This window comes from Parasteatoda tepidariorum, chromosome 8 (genome assembly GCF_982258835.1).
Source record: "Parasteatoda tepidariorum strain Cologne lab strain chromosome 8, Ptep-v5.0, whole genome shotgun sequence".
Lineage (NCBI taxonomy): Eukaryota > Metazoa > Arthropoda > Arachnida > Araneae > Theridiidae > Parasteatoda > Parasteatoda tepidariorum.
Window position 1 is genome coordinate 62,092,631 of NC_141762.1, and position 16,376 is coordinate 62,109,006.

At 28.5% G+C, this 16,376-nt stretch overlaps 1 protein-coding gene across 1 annotated transcript; it reads right to left on the reverse strand.

The window, feature by feature from the left end:
• Positions 1-342: 342 nt before the first annotated feature.
• On the reverse strand, positions 343-11,514 carry LOC107447125 (methylthioribose-1-phosphate isomerase). The gene is made up of 5 exons (XM_043050404.3): positions 10,933-11,514; positions 6,060-6,295; positions 3,381-3,550; positions 1,831-2,232; positions 343-531 (listed from the first exon to the last, which is right to left on the reverse strand). The coding sequence occupies exons 1-5, from the start codon at positions 11,059-11,061 to the stop codon at positions 392-394; spliced, it is 1,077 nt and encodes a 358-aa protein (XP_042906338.2). The 5' UTR covers positions 11,062-11,514; the 3' UTR covers positions 343-391.
• Between the last annotated feature and the right edge of the window lie 4,862 nt (positions 11,515-16,376).

Sequence of the window (16,376 nt, forward strand, 5' to 3'; positions counted from 1 at the left end):
TGTTTGTCACGATCATAGATCTGATATTTATAATCAATAAAACTGGACTATAAATAGCTAAAATTTCAAAAAAAAAAAAAAAAAAAAATCTGAAACAAAAGAGTTGAAACCAAATCATGTTCTATGTCTTTTATAATTATTTTTATTTTATTATTTAACTTAACAGATGAATCAAGGTTGATACCTTATTTTTTTTTATTCCCAAATTTTCTCCCTGTAAATATATTCTTTATTTATATTCAAATTCTACATTTATTACAAAGATAAAGACAAAGCTTAGTATGCTTAGCTTTTAAATTATTCATAATATGCAAATAAAGCAGAATATATAAAAACACCACAATAATAAAATAATTTTTATTCTTCTAGTTACATAAATGCATAACATGAATTAATTTAATAAATTCATATCTGAAAGTTTAATAACATTATTTTTAAGCTCTTCTGGTTGAAAAACTCCAATTTCTGTGATAATTCCTGTTATCAGTTCAGCTGGTGTAACATCGAAAGCAGGATTCCAGCATTTTATACCTATTCAAAAATGTAAACTATTACACCATTTATTTATGTGCCTCACTATTAATTTTTAGGCCCTTTTTGTAAGATTTTATATGTAAAGTTATATTAATATTTATGCTTTTTATTTATATTTACGCAAACCTCCGGACCTGTTTTACCGTTTCTTTCGGATTGCTTTATAATTTGAGCTGGCTCAATGTGTTCTTTTGTATCGTTGTCCTGCTTTGTATGTAAGTTGGTTCGCTTTTTTAAAATAAAGTTTTAAAATTATTCAACTAATATGTCCGGTCAAATCATAAATTTGCAAGCATTTTAATCAATTTATATGCTATACGATTTACAATTACAGAATTATAAATTTAATTGTTTAGAGACAACATATTCTTCATTCTTACATTAATTCGTAAAATGAATAAAAATCAAAATAAAATAAAAAAAGTATCGCTAACTAATCTTTGTTGATGAAACTCATCTTTTTGACATAGTATTTACTTACTATTAATTTTAAAAAAATGCATTAGACAGTTTGATTATTGGTATGAACTATCTTTTTTTAACCTCCCATTTCTGCCCAACTTATAGCTCATATTGTTTCCACTGTGAAAAAAGAATTTTCAATAAGAAATTTTTAAACATGCAGGTAGATTTAAGCATTCATTCTTATTACTGCTCATATACATGATGAAAGTTCTTTACCAATGCGAAGAAGAAATTTAATTCTTTTCTTAAACAATATACAAATTAGTGCTTCAGGGCACCACTGCATAACAAATAAGTGAAACGTAGATAACTTAAATGAAGTAAATAAGTTGCGAAGATAAGTATGTAAGTATAGCATTGCAGGCAAAGATAAGTATGCAAATATAGCATTGCAAGTAAGTTGCTGAAGGTATGCAACTAAAACAGTAACATAATATTCCTTATTTGACGGCAAATGTATCATACACCAAGTGCAATGTTAAATATTTTTAGCTTGAAAAAAAACTGCAGACTTAATTATTATTTATAATGTTTTTTAATTTTAAAAATTTTCATAGTTGAATTTTTTCAGTAGTCAACTTATACTTCTGATATTTGCTATCTCAAAATCAAAAATAAGGGATTGACTTATACTTTGGGATATATGATATTTATCTTCCATTTTGGTGTAACATATTGCTTTCATTTTCTATGTTATATAAAACTATCATTTTTAATGCAATTACTTTATTATAATTTATAACGGGAAGAGATATATTCAGCTCTTTTTATAGAGTTATGTTAGCCTTTAATGTATATATACGTAGGTTATATGGAAATTTTCAAACATACCTTGAGCAGCAATTGGAATGGAGTTGATCATCAACATTTCATTAGATGGTCTTTCTTCAATGGGTATAGATTCTCCAGAACTAAGATTAAAATCCAATGTACTTCTAGGACAAGCAATGAAAAATGGCACATTATGATATTTAGCACATACAGCAAGCTGATATGTTCCTATCTTGTTAGCTGTGTCTCCATTCAATACAACCCTGTCAGCTCCCACAACAACAGCTGATACTTTACCAGATTGCATTAGAGCTGCAACCATACTGTCACAAATTAAAGTAGCTGGTATACCATCATGAACTAATTCATATGCTGTTAATCTGGCTCCTTGATTATATGGACGTGTCTCAGTACAATACACATGTTTAAGGTGGTTGTTTTCAAAAAGCCATCGAATAACGCCTAGTAAAAGATATTTAATGAAGCATTATCAGTAACTTAATGTTTAAATACATACAACTTACAAAAATAAAAACAAATTATCTACTAAGAAACAGTTATAGTTTCTGAGGTTTGCCTAAGATATATTTATAACTAGTACAGCTATCCTTTGCGATAATGTATATTTGGATATATCACTTTGTTTTTAAGTTTTAAGGAATAAAATCCAATCGTTTAAACATTTTCTATTTTTCAGATCATCAGTATTTTTTTTATGAATTCATAGCAAGCAGTTTAATGTTCTTAAAGGTTAGGGATAGAAATGAGGATATAAAAACACCACTGACAACATGTTGTGTGCGTAGAACCAACAACAAGCACTATGATTATTGATATTGAACTACTGCCGAAAAAATAAAATAAAATTGAAAATTTTTGTTGTCAATATTATTAAATAAGTTTCCGTACCATGCTCGTAGATTTGGGGAATTTTTTATATTATAAACTTGGTTATAATGTACTTACAGAAATTTGCATTATTATGTGCCACAAGCTTAAGAGAATGAAAGTCTAAACTAAAACGCTTTGTAATAAAACAGTAAAATATCTTTACCTTTTATTAATGAGTTTTGAATCAGCCTTATTGAAAATAGAAGATAGTCCAAATTCGCAAAATATTTTCCATATTATTTTTATTAATTGCTTTTTAAGCCATGTCTCCAAAATTAGTTCTGCAAAACTGTAACATTTTTACACTATTGCTAACTTGTTTACATAATCATAATTTATTTTCCTTCAGAAATAAGGCTTTTTACAATTAATTTTTTTTATTTGTTACAATTCCAAAAAGTTATGAAACATGAGGAAAAATTTTTTTACTAATTTCTTCAAAAATTTTGGAATATTTAGAATTTTTCTATATTAACTCTAGAATAAGCCATATTCCAATTACATAGTTGAAAGCAGTCTAATTTAGACAAGTTGAAAAACATAACAAATAAATATAAGTATGTTGCTAAAATAAGTCATAAGAAAATTTCTTCTAAAGAGTATCTAGATTATTAGAATTTACATTCTCAAGCTCTGTTGGCAATTTATTTTCCAAAGAATAAATTAAACCAGTAACATGTATTTAATGTTTAATGCAATAACACAATGAAATTACTTACCCAATGCCGTACCATATCCGGCAGTGGCTAAACTTCCTGTATTACAGTGAGTGAGAATGGATACAGATGTATCTTTTACATATTCTGTAATGTATTTTCCTCCAAAAGAACCAATAGCTTTGTTAATTAGAATGTCTGACAATAACAATTTTTCCATTTCCTTGATTATACTACAACAATAAAATGATGATAAAAAGTATTATGTGAAAAGGTAATTCACAATTGGAAACTTGGCAAACCTCTTAAAACTTAATGAACATAAAAATTTGTCAAAAATAGATTCAACTTTAATTTTTCATTTAAAATTCTTGCTACTAATATTTTACGAATTTTTTTCTCCAATTGAAAATTTATTAGATAATTTTATTGCTAAAAGGCATACATAAAACATAAGTATAAACATACAAGCATAAGTATAAACACAAGTGCGCTCTTAAATACCCTAATTTTGTAAAGCAAATTCTGTTTTGTGAAACTAAGACTGCAATTTACATGAGTGTAAAAACATAAATAAATGAAAAGTAAAAAAGATTATACAGTAAAGCACTGTTTTTAAGTCTATCAAGGGAGCAATGTAAATCGATACATAAAGGTAAAGATGTACAATGCACCGAAAAAAAGACGACCCTCCTGAATAACTTATGATCTAATGATCGATTTTCACGCTTTAGGACTCAATTTAAATAGCTCAAGGAGGTGACCTCAAATATGCTAATTAATAAGTGCACATGATATTTTAGGTTATGAAATCAGACACAAAAACGTACTTTTTCTGAATTATTACTCAATTGTTCAGCATTGACACATACCCATTCTTCAATGGATTGGAATTTCTGACGGTCAAATTAAGAAGTCGCAGTAATTTGGTCTGGAGGGCGTTCCAAAGTTTAAGACTCCTTAATATTAATTTTGCATGTTTCGAGAATTTCTAAAGCGAATTAAAAATTTTTGCACTTAAATGTAAAAATAATTTATACAAAGATAGTTCCGTGCAAAAAAAAAAAAACTTATAGAAAATATTTATTAGATTTCATTACTTTAATTAAGCCTGGTCGGAAAATGTTTGAATTGTAAGGTATAAAATTTTTTGTATAATCTTTAAAGAATGTAATTTTACATGGCAAAATTTGAGCGAAATCGGACAAATAGTTCCTCAAAAATAGAATCTTAAAAATAAAACTTTTTGAAAATTCGATTTCTCAGGAACTATTCTACCGATTTCGCTCAAATTTTGTAATTCGCCTTGTAAAATTATATTCTTTAAAATGGCACAAAATTTTTTATATCTTACCAAAACTTCCACCAATCTTAAATAAAATAATAAAAATATTTAGTAAAGATTATTTATTGTATGGTATAATTTTTGGATAAACGAATTTTATTTATTCAGTGTAAAAAATTTTCAATTCGCTTAAAAAGTTCTCGATACACTGTAAAATACGCAAAAAGTAAAGTTAGGGGTTCAAACTTTGGAGCACTCTCCTGACCAAACCATTGGGACCCTAATTATCAGATTGCAGCTACTCCCTATATTTTGGGGGTCAGAAATCGGAGTTCGTTGAAAAAAGTTGTGTTTATTCAGAGTAGGTACATTTTTGTGTCTGATTTCGTAACTTAAAATATAGTTTGCACTTATTAATAAAAATTTTTGAGGTTACCCCCTCGAGCCATTAGGATTGAGTTCTAGAACGTGAAAATCCGATTGTCAGGATGGTCAGTTTTTTTTTCCGCTTTAGAACTGAGAATTAAACAAATTAAATTCAGTGTAGAAATAATAATTTAATAACATAATAGGCTTATTATTTTGGCACTTAATATTATTGATATAGAAAACACTTGAGGCAGTAGAAATTAAAATGGAAAACAAAACACATTTGTTAAAAAAAATAAAATAATCAAACCTCTAATTTTTATCTTAAGCTCATAAATGTAAACAGGAGTAAACATTTCAGCAAAAATTCCTTATTAGAGCTTTAACTTAGTGTTTCGAATCCAGGCCAAATATATATTTACTTAAAAAAAGAAAAGACTAAGAACACATAACATTTAATATATGCTTTTTCCCTTCATATAAAAAAAAAAAAACTATATTAACAACGAATTGATTAAGAATAAACTGGGACTACAATGAAAAGAGGTATAAATAAAAAACATATAAAGCAGTACTTTTCTATAAAATAAAATTGAATGCTGTAATAATACAAATTTAAAATAAAAAAAGGTAATTACTATGCATATAGAATTTCGTAGAAAGCTATAGAAAAAAAAAAAAAAAGATTATGAAGATGAATCAGTTGAAAAATATTCAATTAATACTATATACCTTCTTGTTTATAGCTTCAATAGGAAAAATTTATAAATTGTTTATCTTTTGCCTATTTTAAATAAATCAAAGCTATGGTACAAATAAGTTCCTAAGAGGGTTTTAAATTTTGCACAAGTTCAAAATTGTTAGCCGATGTAATGATAATTCTCTTACTAACACATACTCCAAACTTAAACTTCCCCTTTGATCTTATATTGTAAAGTTTCTGAATTAAAATAATTTTTAAACTGCATTTGGAAATTTCACTAACTTATACTTGAAAGGAAAGAATAAGAAATACCTAATTCAATGTATTTTTGACCACTAAAATAACAATTTAGGTAAAAATGACATTTATTTATAGTCATATTTACTTTTCTTTCATAGTATCCTTATTAAGGTTTTCATCTTGCAAAAATTGCTTGGAAAGTTCAATAAATAAATCAACAACTTTAGAAAGATTAACAGCGGTAGGGCGAGACGTAGATAAGAACTTTAAGTTTTCACATAAATACTGATGTAGATCATTTTTAGTTTTAAATTCTTTCTTCTCAAGTTCTTCAGCCAAACTGAGAGCAGCTACAATAGAGATAGCAGGTGCACCACGAACCTAAAGAAACAAAAAATATATTTATTTATAACCTGGTTCCGAAGAAACTATACATAAAAATCACTGAATGAGATAATTAAATATCTCAAATCTGATTTGGATTGGGGGGAAAAAATTTGTATTCACTTCTTGGATATTTGAATCGCAATATAAGCTTGAAACAACAACTTAAATAGATAATATTTTATTTTTAGCAAGTTTCAGCCTGTTTACAATCACATTACATTAACTTTTTATTTTATAACTTTCGTTGAACAGCCGACCAAATTTTTTTCGTTTACGAATACCAATGTTCAATTCCGTAGTCTTGTAATTTTGAACCCAGTCCAGAAGACATGAGAGCTCCTGGATCAAGTATTGGGAGAAATTTGTCATTATGGATGACTTTTGATAGAACTAACTCGCATTTGTGTTACGTGTTGAGGAAACCCTCCCACGGCTAGCCCGACATCAAGGAGACTCTAACCCACGATTTGTTCACCACTGAGGATATCTTACATCAGCACTGTTGTTGGTGCAAGCCAGATGCGGTATTCATAATGACCAGGCATCGCTCTACCCCCTGAGTCATCACGGCTCTTACATTAACATTTAAAAGCAAAATAAAATCAAAAATAGTTAACTTTACAAAACCAACAAAAAAGGAATATTTGTTTCAGGATGCTGAAATTGTCTCATGCATTACGGTAAGAAATTGAAAAATTCTATAATGAACAGCTTCCAGAATTTCAAATTGATAATACAAAATTAAAAATGTTCATTCTTTCATTTTATTTTCAAAAAACACCAAATTAGCTTATGAATGACGATTTTATTACAAATTCAGATTCGTAGTAAATTAATTAATGAATGAGGTACACTTGTCATTTTTTAAAAAAAATTTGATTGCAATAAAATCTATACAATATTTTTAATATATAACGCACATAAAAAACTTAAATCATGCGTTAGTTTTCTTTTTAACCCCCACAACTCACGAAAATTTTAAGTTTTAATTTTAACTCTCACAATTCGTGTTGATTCAACCATCAGGGATGAGAGTAGTTAGAGAGTAAAAAAGAGGAAATCCAAGAATATATATATATATAAAAATCGCACTTTTTTGTCAAATTTTTGTTTAAACTTGTAATACATGTGATTATAAATTCCGAATGAGGCTTTTAAATCAGGTGAATATGAAACTCTACATCGAACTTAAAAAATGCGAAAATACAAATCATGATGCGTAATTTTTAGATCACGATGCAAAATTTTTAAATCGCGCGATATTACAACTGCAAAAACGAATCACGACATTGGATTTTAAGCTCGCGTAGCTACATAGGGTTTTAAAAGCTCGTAAATACAAATCGCGATATTGGTTTTTTAAATCTTGTGAATAAGAATCGCAATGTACAATATTTAAATGGCCTGAATAAGAATCGCAACGTTCAACTTTTAAATCAGGTAAATACGAAAATCGATGTTTGATAATAAAATCGCGATTTTAAAAATGCAAAAATACAAAACACGATATTAGATTTTTAAATCTCGTAAATACGAGTCATAATGTGCGATATTTAAAAAGCGTAAATAAGAATTGCAATGCACAACTTTTAAATCAGGTAAATACGAAAATCGATGATTGATATTAAAATCGCGTGAATAAAAATCGAGATATTTGCAGAGTCTGGACTTGGGATTTCTAAAAGGCTTGTTTGAATTGTTTTTTGTTTACACAATAAATAAAAATTTACAAGATTAATTGAATGAGCAAATAAATATTTTCACCACAAATCCACCTCTATTTTTTTTTCGCTTTTTTTGTTTGCTTTCTCTCCAGAATACAAGAAGCAGCGACGTCTAAATTACGAAAATACGAGCTATCCCGCCGACGGATAAAAAATACGGAAAATCTTATTTTCTGTGCGTGAAATCGGAGAAAATAGCTGAAATAAGTAAACATGCGGAAGGATTAGCAGCTAGGACGTAGTTTGAATTTTCTGCTTTTCTTTGAAAATCGTAAATAAATATAATAATTTGACTTCAACGACTGAATTTTTTTTAAAAAAAAAAAACGGGATATTTATAAATAAATAAAAAAACGAAACTTTTAAAGAATCTGAGTATTTGATAAAAAGGCTGAAATTCGAGAGACAAAAGCGAAAAAATTCTCTTCCCTGTATAAAGATCAACCAGTTTTATCCCAAGGAAATGATTTTTAGAGAAACTTCAGAGGGAGGAATGAGGACTTTAATAATTTCGCTCCGCGGAAAATTTAATTCCTCATAAAATATTTTAACTTGAGCAAAAAAAAATTTCAGCGGAAATTAGCGGGAAAAATGGAAAAATCTGAGAAAAAGCGGAAATCCGCGAATCCGCGGAAGAATCTCATCCCTGAACCATAAATATATGTTGTGTTTGGATCATTTTTTACTGCAATTACTGATACGAGTTTTTATTAATTTGTTTTTAAAATCCTGATGAGTTATTGCTCAGTTATTATTAATTTTTAAGATTTACTCAGTTATTTATAGATTTTTCAAAAAAATACTGATATTAATATGTCATGTCAAGTTCGAATCAGGGATTTAAGAATTCACTAGTTGAGACGCTCGGTTGCGTCGATACCCTCGTTAATCCATGCAGTGTTTTAATAGTTATTGCTTTTAGTTATACAATTATTGCTATTAAAAAATATATATTACTTACCTTTAATGTAAACATTTTATAGCTTTTTTGGCATCGTTTGTTTAATTTTGATTTCAAGTGCTGCCGATTTCCACAGGGTTTTTTAAACTCGTGGTTATTTCTCAGTGTCTATAATTTCTGTATGTAAAATTTGTATTGCACATTTAACAAATCACTTTTAGAAGCGCCCAACTTATGCCGATAGTATCCTAAATTTATGTTTTGAGTGCATTTTTGATATTGATTTTCACATGGTTTTTAAATATCCTGATATATTTTTGACAATATGGAAAATTTGAATATTAAATATTTAATATCATGGCTCAGTCATTTTTTTGTTGTTGTTGCAATTAGTATTGTGATTGATTTCCGCATAGTTCGTAAAATCCGATATTTTTAATGCAATATTATTTATTAGAACAACCCAATCTCGAAATAAAACACACATTTCGCAACCTCTTTTTGAAGAGTCTGATTCATGTGATTTTTCGGGATAGTCACTGCTACGAATTTCAAGATTTCTAATTATTTATTTCTCAATGTGATGATGATTTACAAAATTAATAATAAATGCATATTTCCTAACGCAAAATGCGAGAATATCGTCCATAATATTAGAATAATGAAAATATACATATTCAATTAAAAAAAAATTATATACAATTCTATTTGTTTCAAATATTTTTCTTTTTATAAACAAAAAGTAAGTTTCTGTTACTTAAAATTAGTAACATGCATAGTAGTTATTTTTAAAAGTATCTTGCAGAAAGATATTAGTGTTTTCATAACAGAAAAAAAATGGGAGAGAATTTCTCACCCTTACTCAAAAACAGGGTGAGATTTCAAAAAGTTAAGTGAGATTTCTAAAAATTAAAAAAACACAAATTGACTTGGAAAAAAATTATTTCTTCAACTATAATACAATTTTAACATCTTCTAATTGAATATTTTTGCTGCATCATCATATGGAAAATGTTCTATATATACTTTTTCATCAGCTATTATATTTATTTGGCTGAAAAATATCCATACTTGTTTCGTTTTGACCGTTTCTACTGACATTTGTTTCATTTTCATTTGTCCATTCATTGTAAGACTTACATGAAGAAACCTTACCTACGGTGAACACGTGGTAGCAGAGAAATGTGTTCTGAAAGGGGTTCCGTGGTTCGGGAGGGGGGGGGGGTGTTCTGCTGTTCGCACCGGTTCTGAACAATACTGGTAAATAGGGAAGCTAGATAACAAGGACCAATGTTTAAAATAATGAAAGATCAAGGAAGAAAAGTGAAACGGATTTTATTCAAAATGGCAAAAGACGAAATTTTTTCAAAATTCGCGCACTTTGAAATTGATTAATGGAGAGCGCTAACTTCTCGCGTTTATCATTTTCTATTGCGAGAAAAGAAAAAAATATGTGAGATTCTCGCGCTGTAGTGAAAACACTGATAGTGCTAGAGTGGTTTGTCGTAGATTGTCCGAAAAAATTCTGCCACAGGGATAGTACCTATGTATTTTGTCAGGTTCACTGAATCTTATGTAAAATATCTTCTAGTTGCAAAATAATTTAAAATTATGCATACTCAAAAATGCAGTTTAAAAAACAACAACAATTGCTTGAACAAGAAGATAAACTAGCATAAAATTTAAATAACACAACTAACGACTTTATATTCTCTAGCATTTTGATTACTTGATTTACCTATTCCTTATTTCGAAATATTACAACGCAAAAAAATTGTGTCTTGACGAGAATCTCTACGTCTTCCCATTAAAAAATATTTTACTATTAGGCATTTCTTTTAATAATTCTATTATTGTATTTATGTAGATATACATAGGGCAGCACATACTCCATATAACTGCAGGTCAAATACCCTTAATGTAAAATGAACTCTAAATCATAAAAAGTGATAAAACATAAACAAATATTCAATTATAATTTTAAAATAAGTAATAATTAAAATTACCTTCATTGAATTTATAGCTACCCATCCAGCTTTAACTCCATCGATAATTTCATACTGAGTTTTGGATGGTAAAAGTAATTGATCGATTATTTCCAAGCGACCCCTTTTGTATTTAATTGCTTCGAGCATTTTTCAAGTTTTTACAAAATATATATATACGAGGATCGTTCACAAAAAATGTATATATACGAAGATATAAGATTACAGGAAGATAGTTCAAGGAAAATACTTGAAGATTAAAAAGGATGTTTATCTGAAATGCCTCTAAATGAATAAACTTTTATTATCTCATATATCAAGCAGTAAATTAAATTTCTTCTTTACGTCATACAGTAAGCTTCTTAAAATACCCGCTCTAGCTGAAAACCACTGAAAGTTTCCCACCATGTAAAGGTTTATCACAAAAGATCAAGTTCTTATCTGTTCGTCTCATTCATTTTTCAAATCAGATTAGCCAGCACACTATATTCTGAATTTTGACGAATTGTTTTTTTTTTTAAAAAGATAGTGTGAAAAAAATCAAACAGTTATTGCTCTTACTATTTTAGCTTGTAGCTTGCATTGAGAAATTGGTTTCAGCTATATTCACAATTGGCAGCCAAAGTGAGTTACAGGTAGCGTAGATCAGAACTCTGGCGTGTGACGTCATGTACTTTGTTTACAATAAATTGGGTGGCAAGTCAACTAATGAAAGTCTATGGATGGGTGGCCTAATGTAAACAATAACAAGCGTCCTTCAACCGGAAGAAATTTAGAAAATTTCCGGTGTATCCCTCCGCTTATGTTATGACTACGAGGCGATGTGTGAACAAGCCTAATATTCTATGCAGTTTTGTTAACGTAATTTGGGTTCAAATCTAAAAATAATTGTACCATTCATAAGAGCTTTCAGAAATGTATTGATTCTCAGAGGTCATAAAGCCAAAAAATTTTTTTGAAAGTTTGTATTTCATTGTGAATAATTCTTAAGGTTTGCCATGTGTTGTATTTTATCCCTTATTTGGCTACATTAGAATAAAATGTCGCCAAAAAATATCTTTTTAAGTTAGCCTAATTAGAAAATATTCTAATGATTATAATATTAATATTATAATGCTGAAGTTTAAAGGCTGAAAGAAAGAACTCGGTACATGTGAAATACTGCAAAAGATATGATGCAATAATATGATGGCGCGTTTTTTCAATCTGCGGCGTAAAAATATATCGGAAGCAGTAACCCGGAAGTCTTGCGAGAGCAATTTAACCACTAGTGCCCCCACCCTTAGCCTTACACGATCACCCATCCATGGGATTTTGGATAACTTTTTGGAAAAAAAATGAGCAAATTAAAATTTTTTTCAATTTTCTTAAATATTAATGGTCGATTTTCATGTAGAGTATAGTTTTAACAAACTATTAAACAAGTTTCGGATTAATTGCGATATATTATGAAAAAAATGATGATTTTTATGGGTTAGTAAGTGAGTTCTGTCTCTCTTTACATATGTTGTTTATTATGATTCATATAAGAAATGGTTGATTTTTTAACTTTAGATGTTAGTTTAGTAGATTAATTAAGCATAACACATGCATCATAAATAGAGCAGAATAATGACCAAATTTGTTTTACTGTGCGCTGAAATTACTTTGTTCTTGTTGGCAAATTTCTGGGTGGCACAACTTTGAATGTAAGGTATTTGTTCATATTTATCCAATACACATTGTTATTAAGGTATTTTGTACACTTAGAGTAAAATGTATTTGTTTTCGTAAGTTCTGGGTGGCACAACTTTGAATGTAAGGTATTCGCTCATATTTATCCAATACACATTGTTATTAAGGTATTTTGTACACTTAGAGTAAAATTTATTTGCTTTCGTATGTTCGTACCAAACTTTTTTAAATGTTTAAGTCTGATATTGATTGTATTCATGTAAAAAAAAAGTTTTATTTTTATTGCTGAGTGTGCTCTTACCGATAATGTTTGTTATGATTCATACTAGAAGCTTTTGATTTTATACTTTAGATATTAATTAGGTATATGATGCCTGTTTTATAAATAGAGCAGCATAGTAAATAAAAATTTGTTAAGGGGCATTAAAATTGATTTGTTTTTGTTATAAACTTCTAAGTGACAGAGCTTCGAATATAGGAATTTTGCTGATATTTTTACAGATACATGTTATTACTTAATTATGTTGTCTTTTTAGGAATAGGGGGGAGGGGGATAAAAATTGGAAACCATTGGAAAAGCGAGGGAAAGAACTTAAAGGTTAATATAAGTGGCAGAACCGTGTATGGCGTGGCCATTAGTATTATACGTGATAGGGAGCAACAAGTTAGTTGTCTCATAGGGTGTGCTCATGGTAAAGTGTCAATATTTTAAAAATTATATTTAATTTCTTTTCAAGATTGTGACGTAAATAAAATATTCCTTTTCCTTAAATTATTGTTTTTTGTTTTTATAGAAGCGAATAGTAAAAAGTGAAAGTGGTGAAAGTTTTGCTCAAATACTATGCATATAAATGACCCATATTAGTCCGTAATATTAATCTATAATTTTCAATATCGACCAGATATTATATTTTAATATACTTTACAATCATATCAAGGGAAATAATTATGAACAAATTAGGGGGCAAAATATGGTTCCATGGGAAAAGCACGGGAAAACACTTAAAGGTTAATATATAAGTGGCAAATCCGTGTGTAGCATGGGCATTAGTGTTACTTGAAGGAAGTAACAAACTACCTATATACATATATATTTCCTTTAAATAATGCTTTTAATTTGCTTCTTAAATATCAGAAATACAATATTTTTCCGATTCGAAATCAGACGCATTGCAATGTTTTCCCTTTATACGCCTCTGAGGATATCAATCAGTTGCTTAACTGGAGAAGTAATCAGATTCCTTATTTAGAGTACAGGTTGTGCTCATTTCTGTCTTCCCATATTGCGCTTGCATCTAATATTTTAGCCAGGTTGGTTTCATTTGCTTAGTTAGTTTTTTGTTGCAAATAAAAAAAATCCAATTGTCCTTTGAATTGTTTTACCAACGTATTTACAAAAGATGTCCGTAATGTTGTTAAAGTTCTTTATCGGATATTACGAAGCAAAGAGCTAAAATAAATAACCACTGTTTATAGAGTTTTATTCTTGAGTTTTAATCAGAAATTTCTTTGCTATAATGTATTTATCAACTGTTTTTAATTACCATTGAGTTGAAAACAATTTTAATATGTATATGCATCTTTTTAACTCATATGATTACAGCTGAAAAAATATTTCTGTCTAATATTGTGTTAAAAGAAACAAAGCAAAATATATCAATTTAATAGCACCAGTACAATAGTAATGAAGATTGCCAGAAAGGGAGACTGATTCGTTAGCATAATTTATTCAAGTAAATTTATGATATAAATTCAAGCAAAAGCCAAAATAAAACACAATAAGGAACATATAAAGGGAGTAGAGAGACAGATGTTATGTAAAATTATCATTATGATTAAAAATTATTTTCGTAATAAAGTTATCATATTACACAATAGGAAATTAGGAATTCACAAACAGGAGGTATTCGGATATATTTTAAAGACGCGTTCATACTGAAGTCAAGAACCGCATTTGATTTGTCCCTTACATTCGATTAGCCTAAAAATTGGATTTGAGTAAAGTAATATATTTTACTAAATAATTCAAAATTATTTTTTACTAAATAATTTTTGAATTTCAGATGCAACATTTTTATAAAAATTATAACATTTATTATATAATATTTATGTCTTAATTGTATATTGAAGAAGCTTGTAGATTAGGTATGATATTTAAAATTGTTTAATAAGTACAGATATAATGTTAATTTTTGTTTGCAACAAGATTTGCCCGAATTGGATTTCCAGGTGGAAAGTATTAATTTAGATAACTTAAAGTTTTTAGATAACTTAAAGTTTTTAGATAACTAAAAGTTTTAGATAACTAAAAATATAAATAACCACCATTAATTTTAATATGCAATTACCTGAATGATTTTATATGGATCTTGATTAAGTTTGTTGGATAACTGTTGCTGTCAACCAAATTTTGAAAAAGTATGTCTGTTTGTTTTTTTCGATAAAACAATATTGCTACAAATAGTTTTATTTTTATTTATTTGACTAAAATAGTAACTAAATAACCATTTTTTTTAAACATTAGAATTTCATGCTATTAGATTAATGTGAAATCATTTTTTTAAACGAAGATATCAACAATGCGGATATTTTTTTCGTTTTTAATGCTTAAATTCAAGAGATTAAAATTAATATTATCGTCATGATAATGGTGCAATATTTATTTCTAGTGATAAATATTATTAAAAAAAAATTATAGGATAAATTTAAGATAGATGGTTATAGTTTTTTGAAGTGGAAATAAAAGTACTAAGAATTGAGATTCATGAATTGTTTAAGCATATTTTAAATTACCATAGATGAAATCAACACATTTTGAGCAAACAACTATGAAATATTGAGCACAAAATATGAAGAAAAAAAAGAAGATAGAAATAAAAAAACTTGCAACAGGCCATCTCTCTTTAATGTCGAGGTGAATTGGTCATCCAGTAGAGTAAAAGAAAAGTTGAATTATAGAAAATAGCACATTTCACATGCAGTTAACCATGTATAACTTGAGATAGGTTGCAACCTAGGAGTTCTATCTAGGAAATAAAGTAGAAAGAACATTCTAACCAAAATATAATGTATTTATTTAATCACTCACCTTCAAAAAATGAAACTTCATCAGATTCTTTTCCAATGGCCTTCAAAATTCGTACAAGTTTCAGGTTTCAGTTCAGTGGAATTTTTTGTCGTATGACTGTTTAGGCAGTGGGGATGCGATTGTTCCTGTTTTTCAGTGGCGCCATCTATGGCCAGGAATTCGACTTCTGCCACGCCATTCACACAACTACAACCCGTTTATAGGGCGGGTCACATTCACGCACAAAGGAGAAAGGGCATAGAACACACACACAAGAGTGGCGCTAGACTTAGCCCGACAGGGGGTCAGCAATGCCCCGACAGGGGGGCTAAGATAATTTTGAAAATAAGCAATAATTTTTAATATACGAAAAATAATTAATATGACATATTTGTTCTGATAAAAAATTTATCATGATTCAAATATTAACAAAGAAAAAATATAAAAGTGATATCTGAATAAATAAACAATATATGCACATCCATCATAAGATTCTACAGTGTTCTCAATTAAATATTCTACTCAAACAATGCAACTCAAACAATAAAAAATTTATGCACAACTAGAAAAAATTCCAAAAATTCGAGCTTACTACTACTACTAATGTTTAATTCCGTAGCCTTGTAATTTTGAACCTAATCCAGCAGACAAGAGAACTCCAGGATCAAGTAGTGAAAGAAATTTTTGCATTCGTGGAGGTCGTTTTGATAGCCCGCATTTGAGT

Bases quoted from the DNA above. Each gene is read 5' to 3' on its own strand.
- LOC107447125 (XM_043050404.3), bottom strand. From the start codon at position 11,061: ATGCTCGAAGCAATTAAATACAAAAGGGGTCGCTTGGAAATAATCGAT. The intron at 6,296-10,932 runs GTAATTTTAATT...TTGTTTCTTTAG, and splicing joins TAGCTATAAATTCAATGAAG to GTTCGTGGTGCACCTGCTAT. The intron at 3,551-6,059 runs GTAAATATGACT...TTATTGTTGTAG, and splicing joins AAGGATACTATGAAAGAAAA to TATAATCAAGGAAATGGAAA.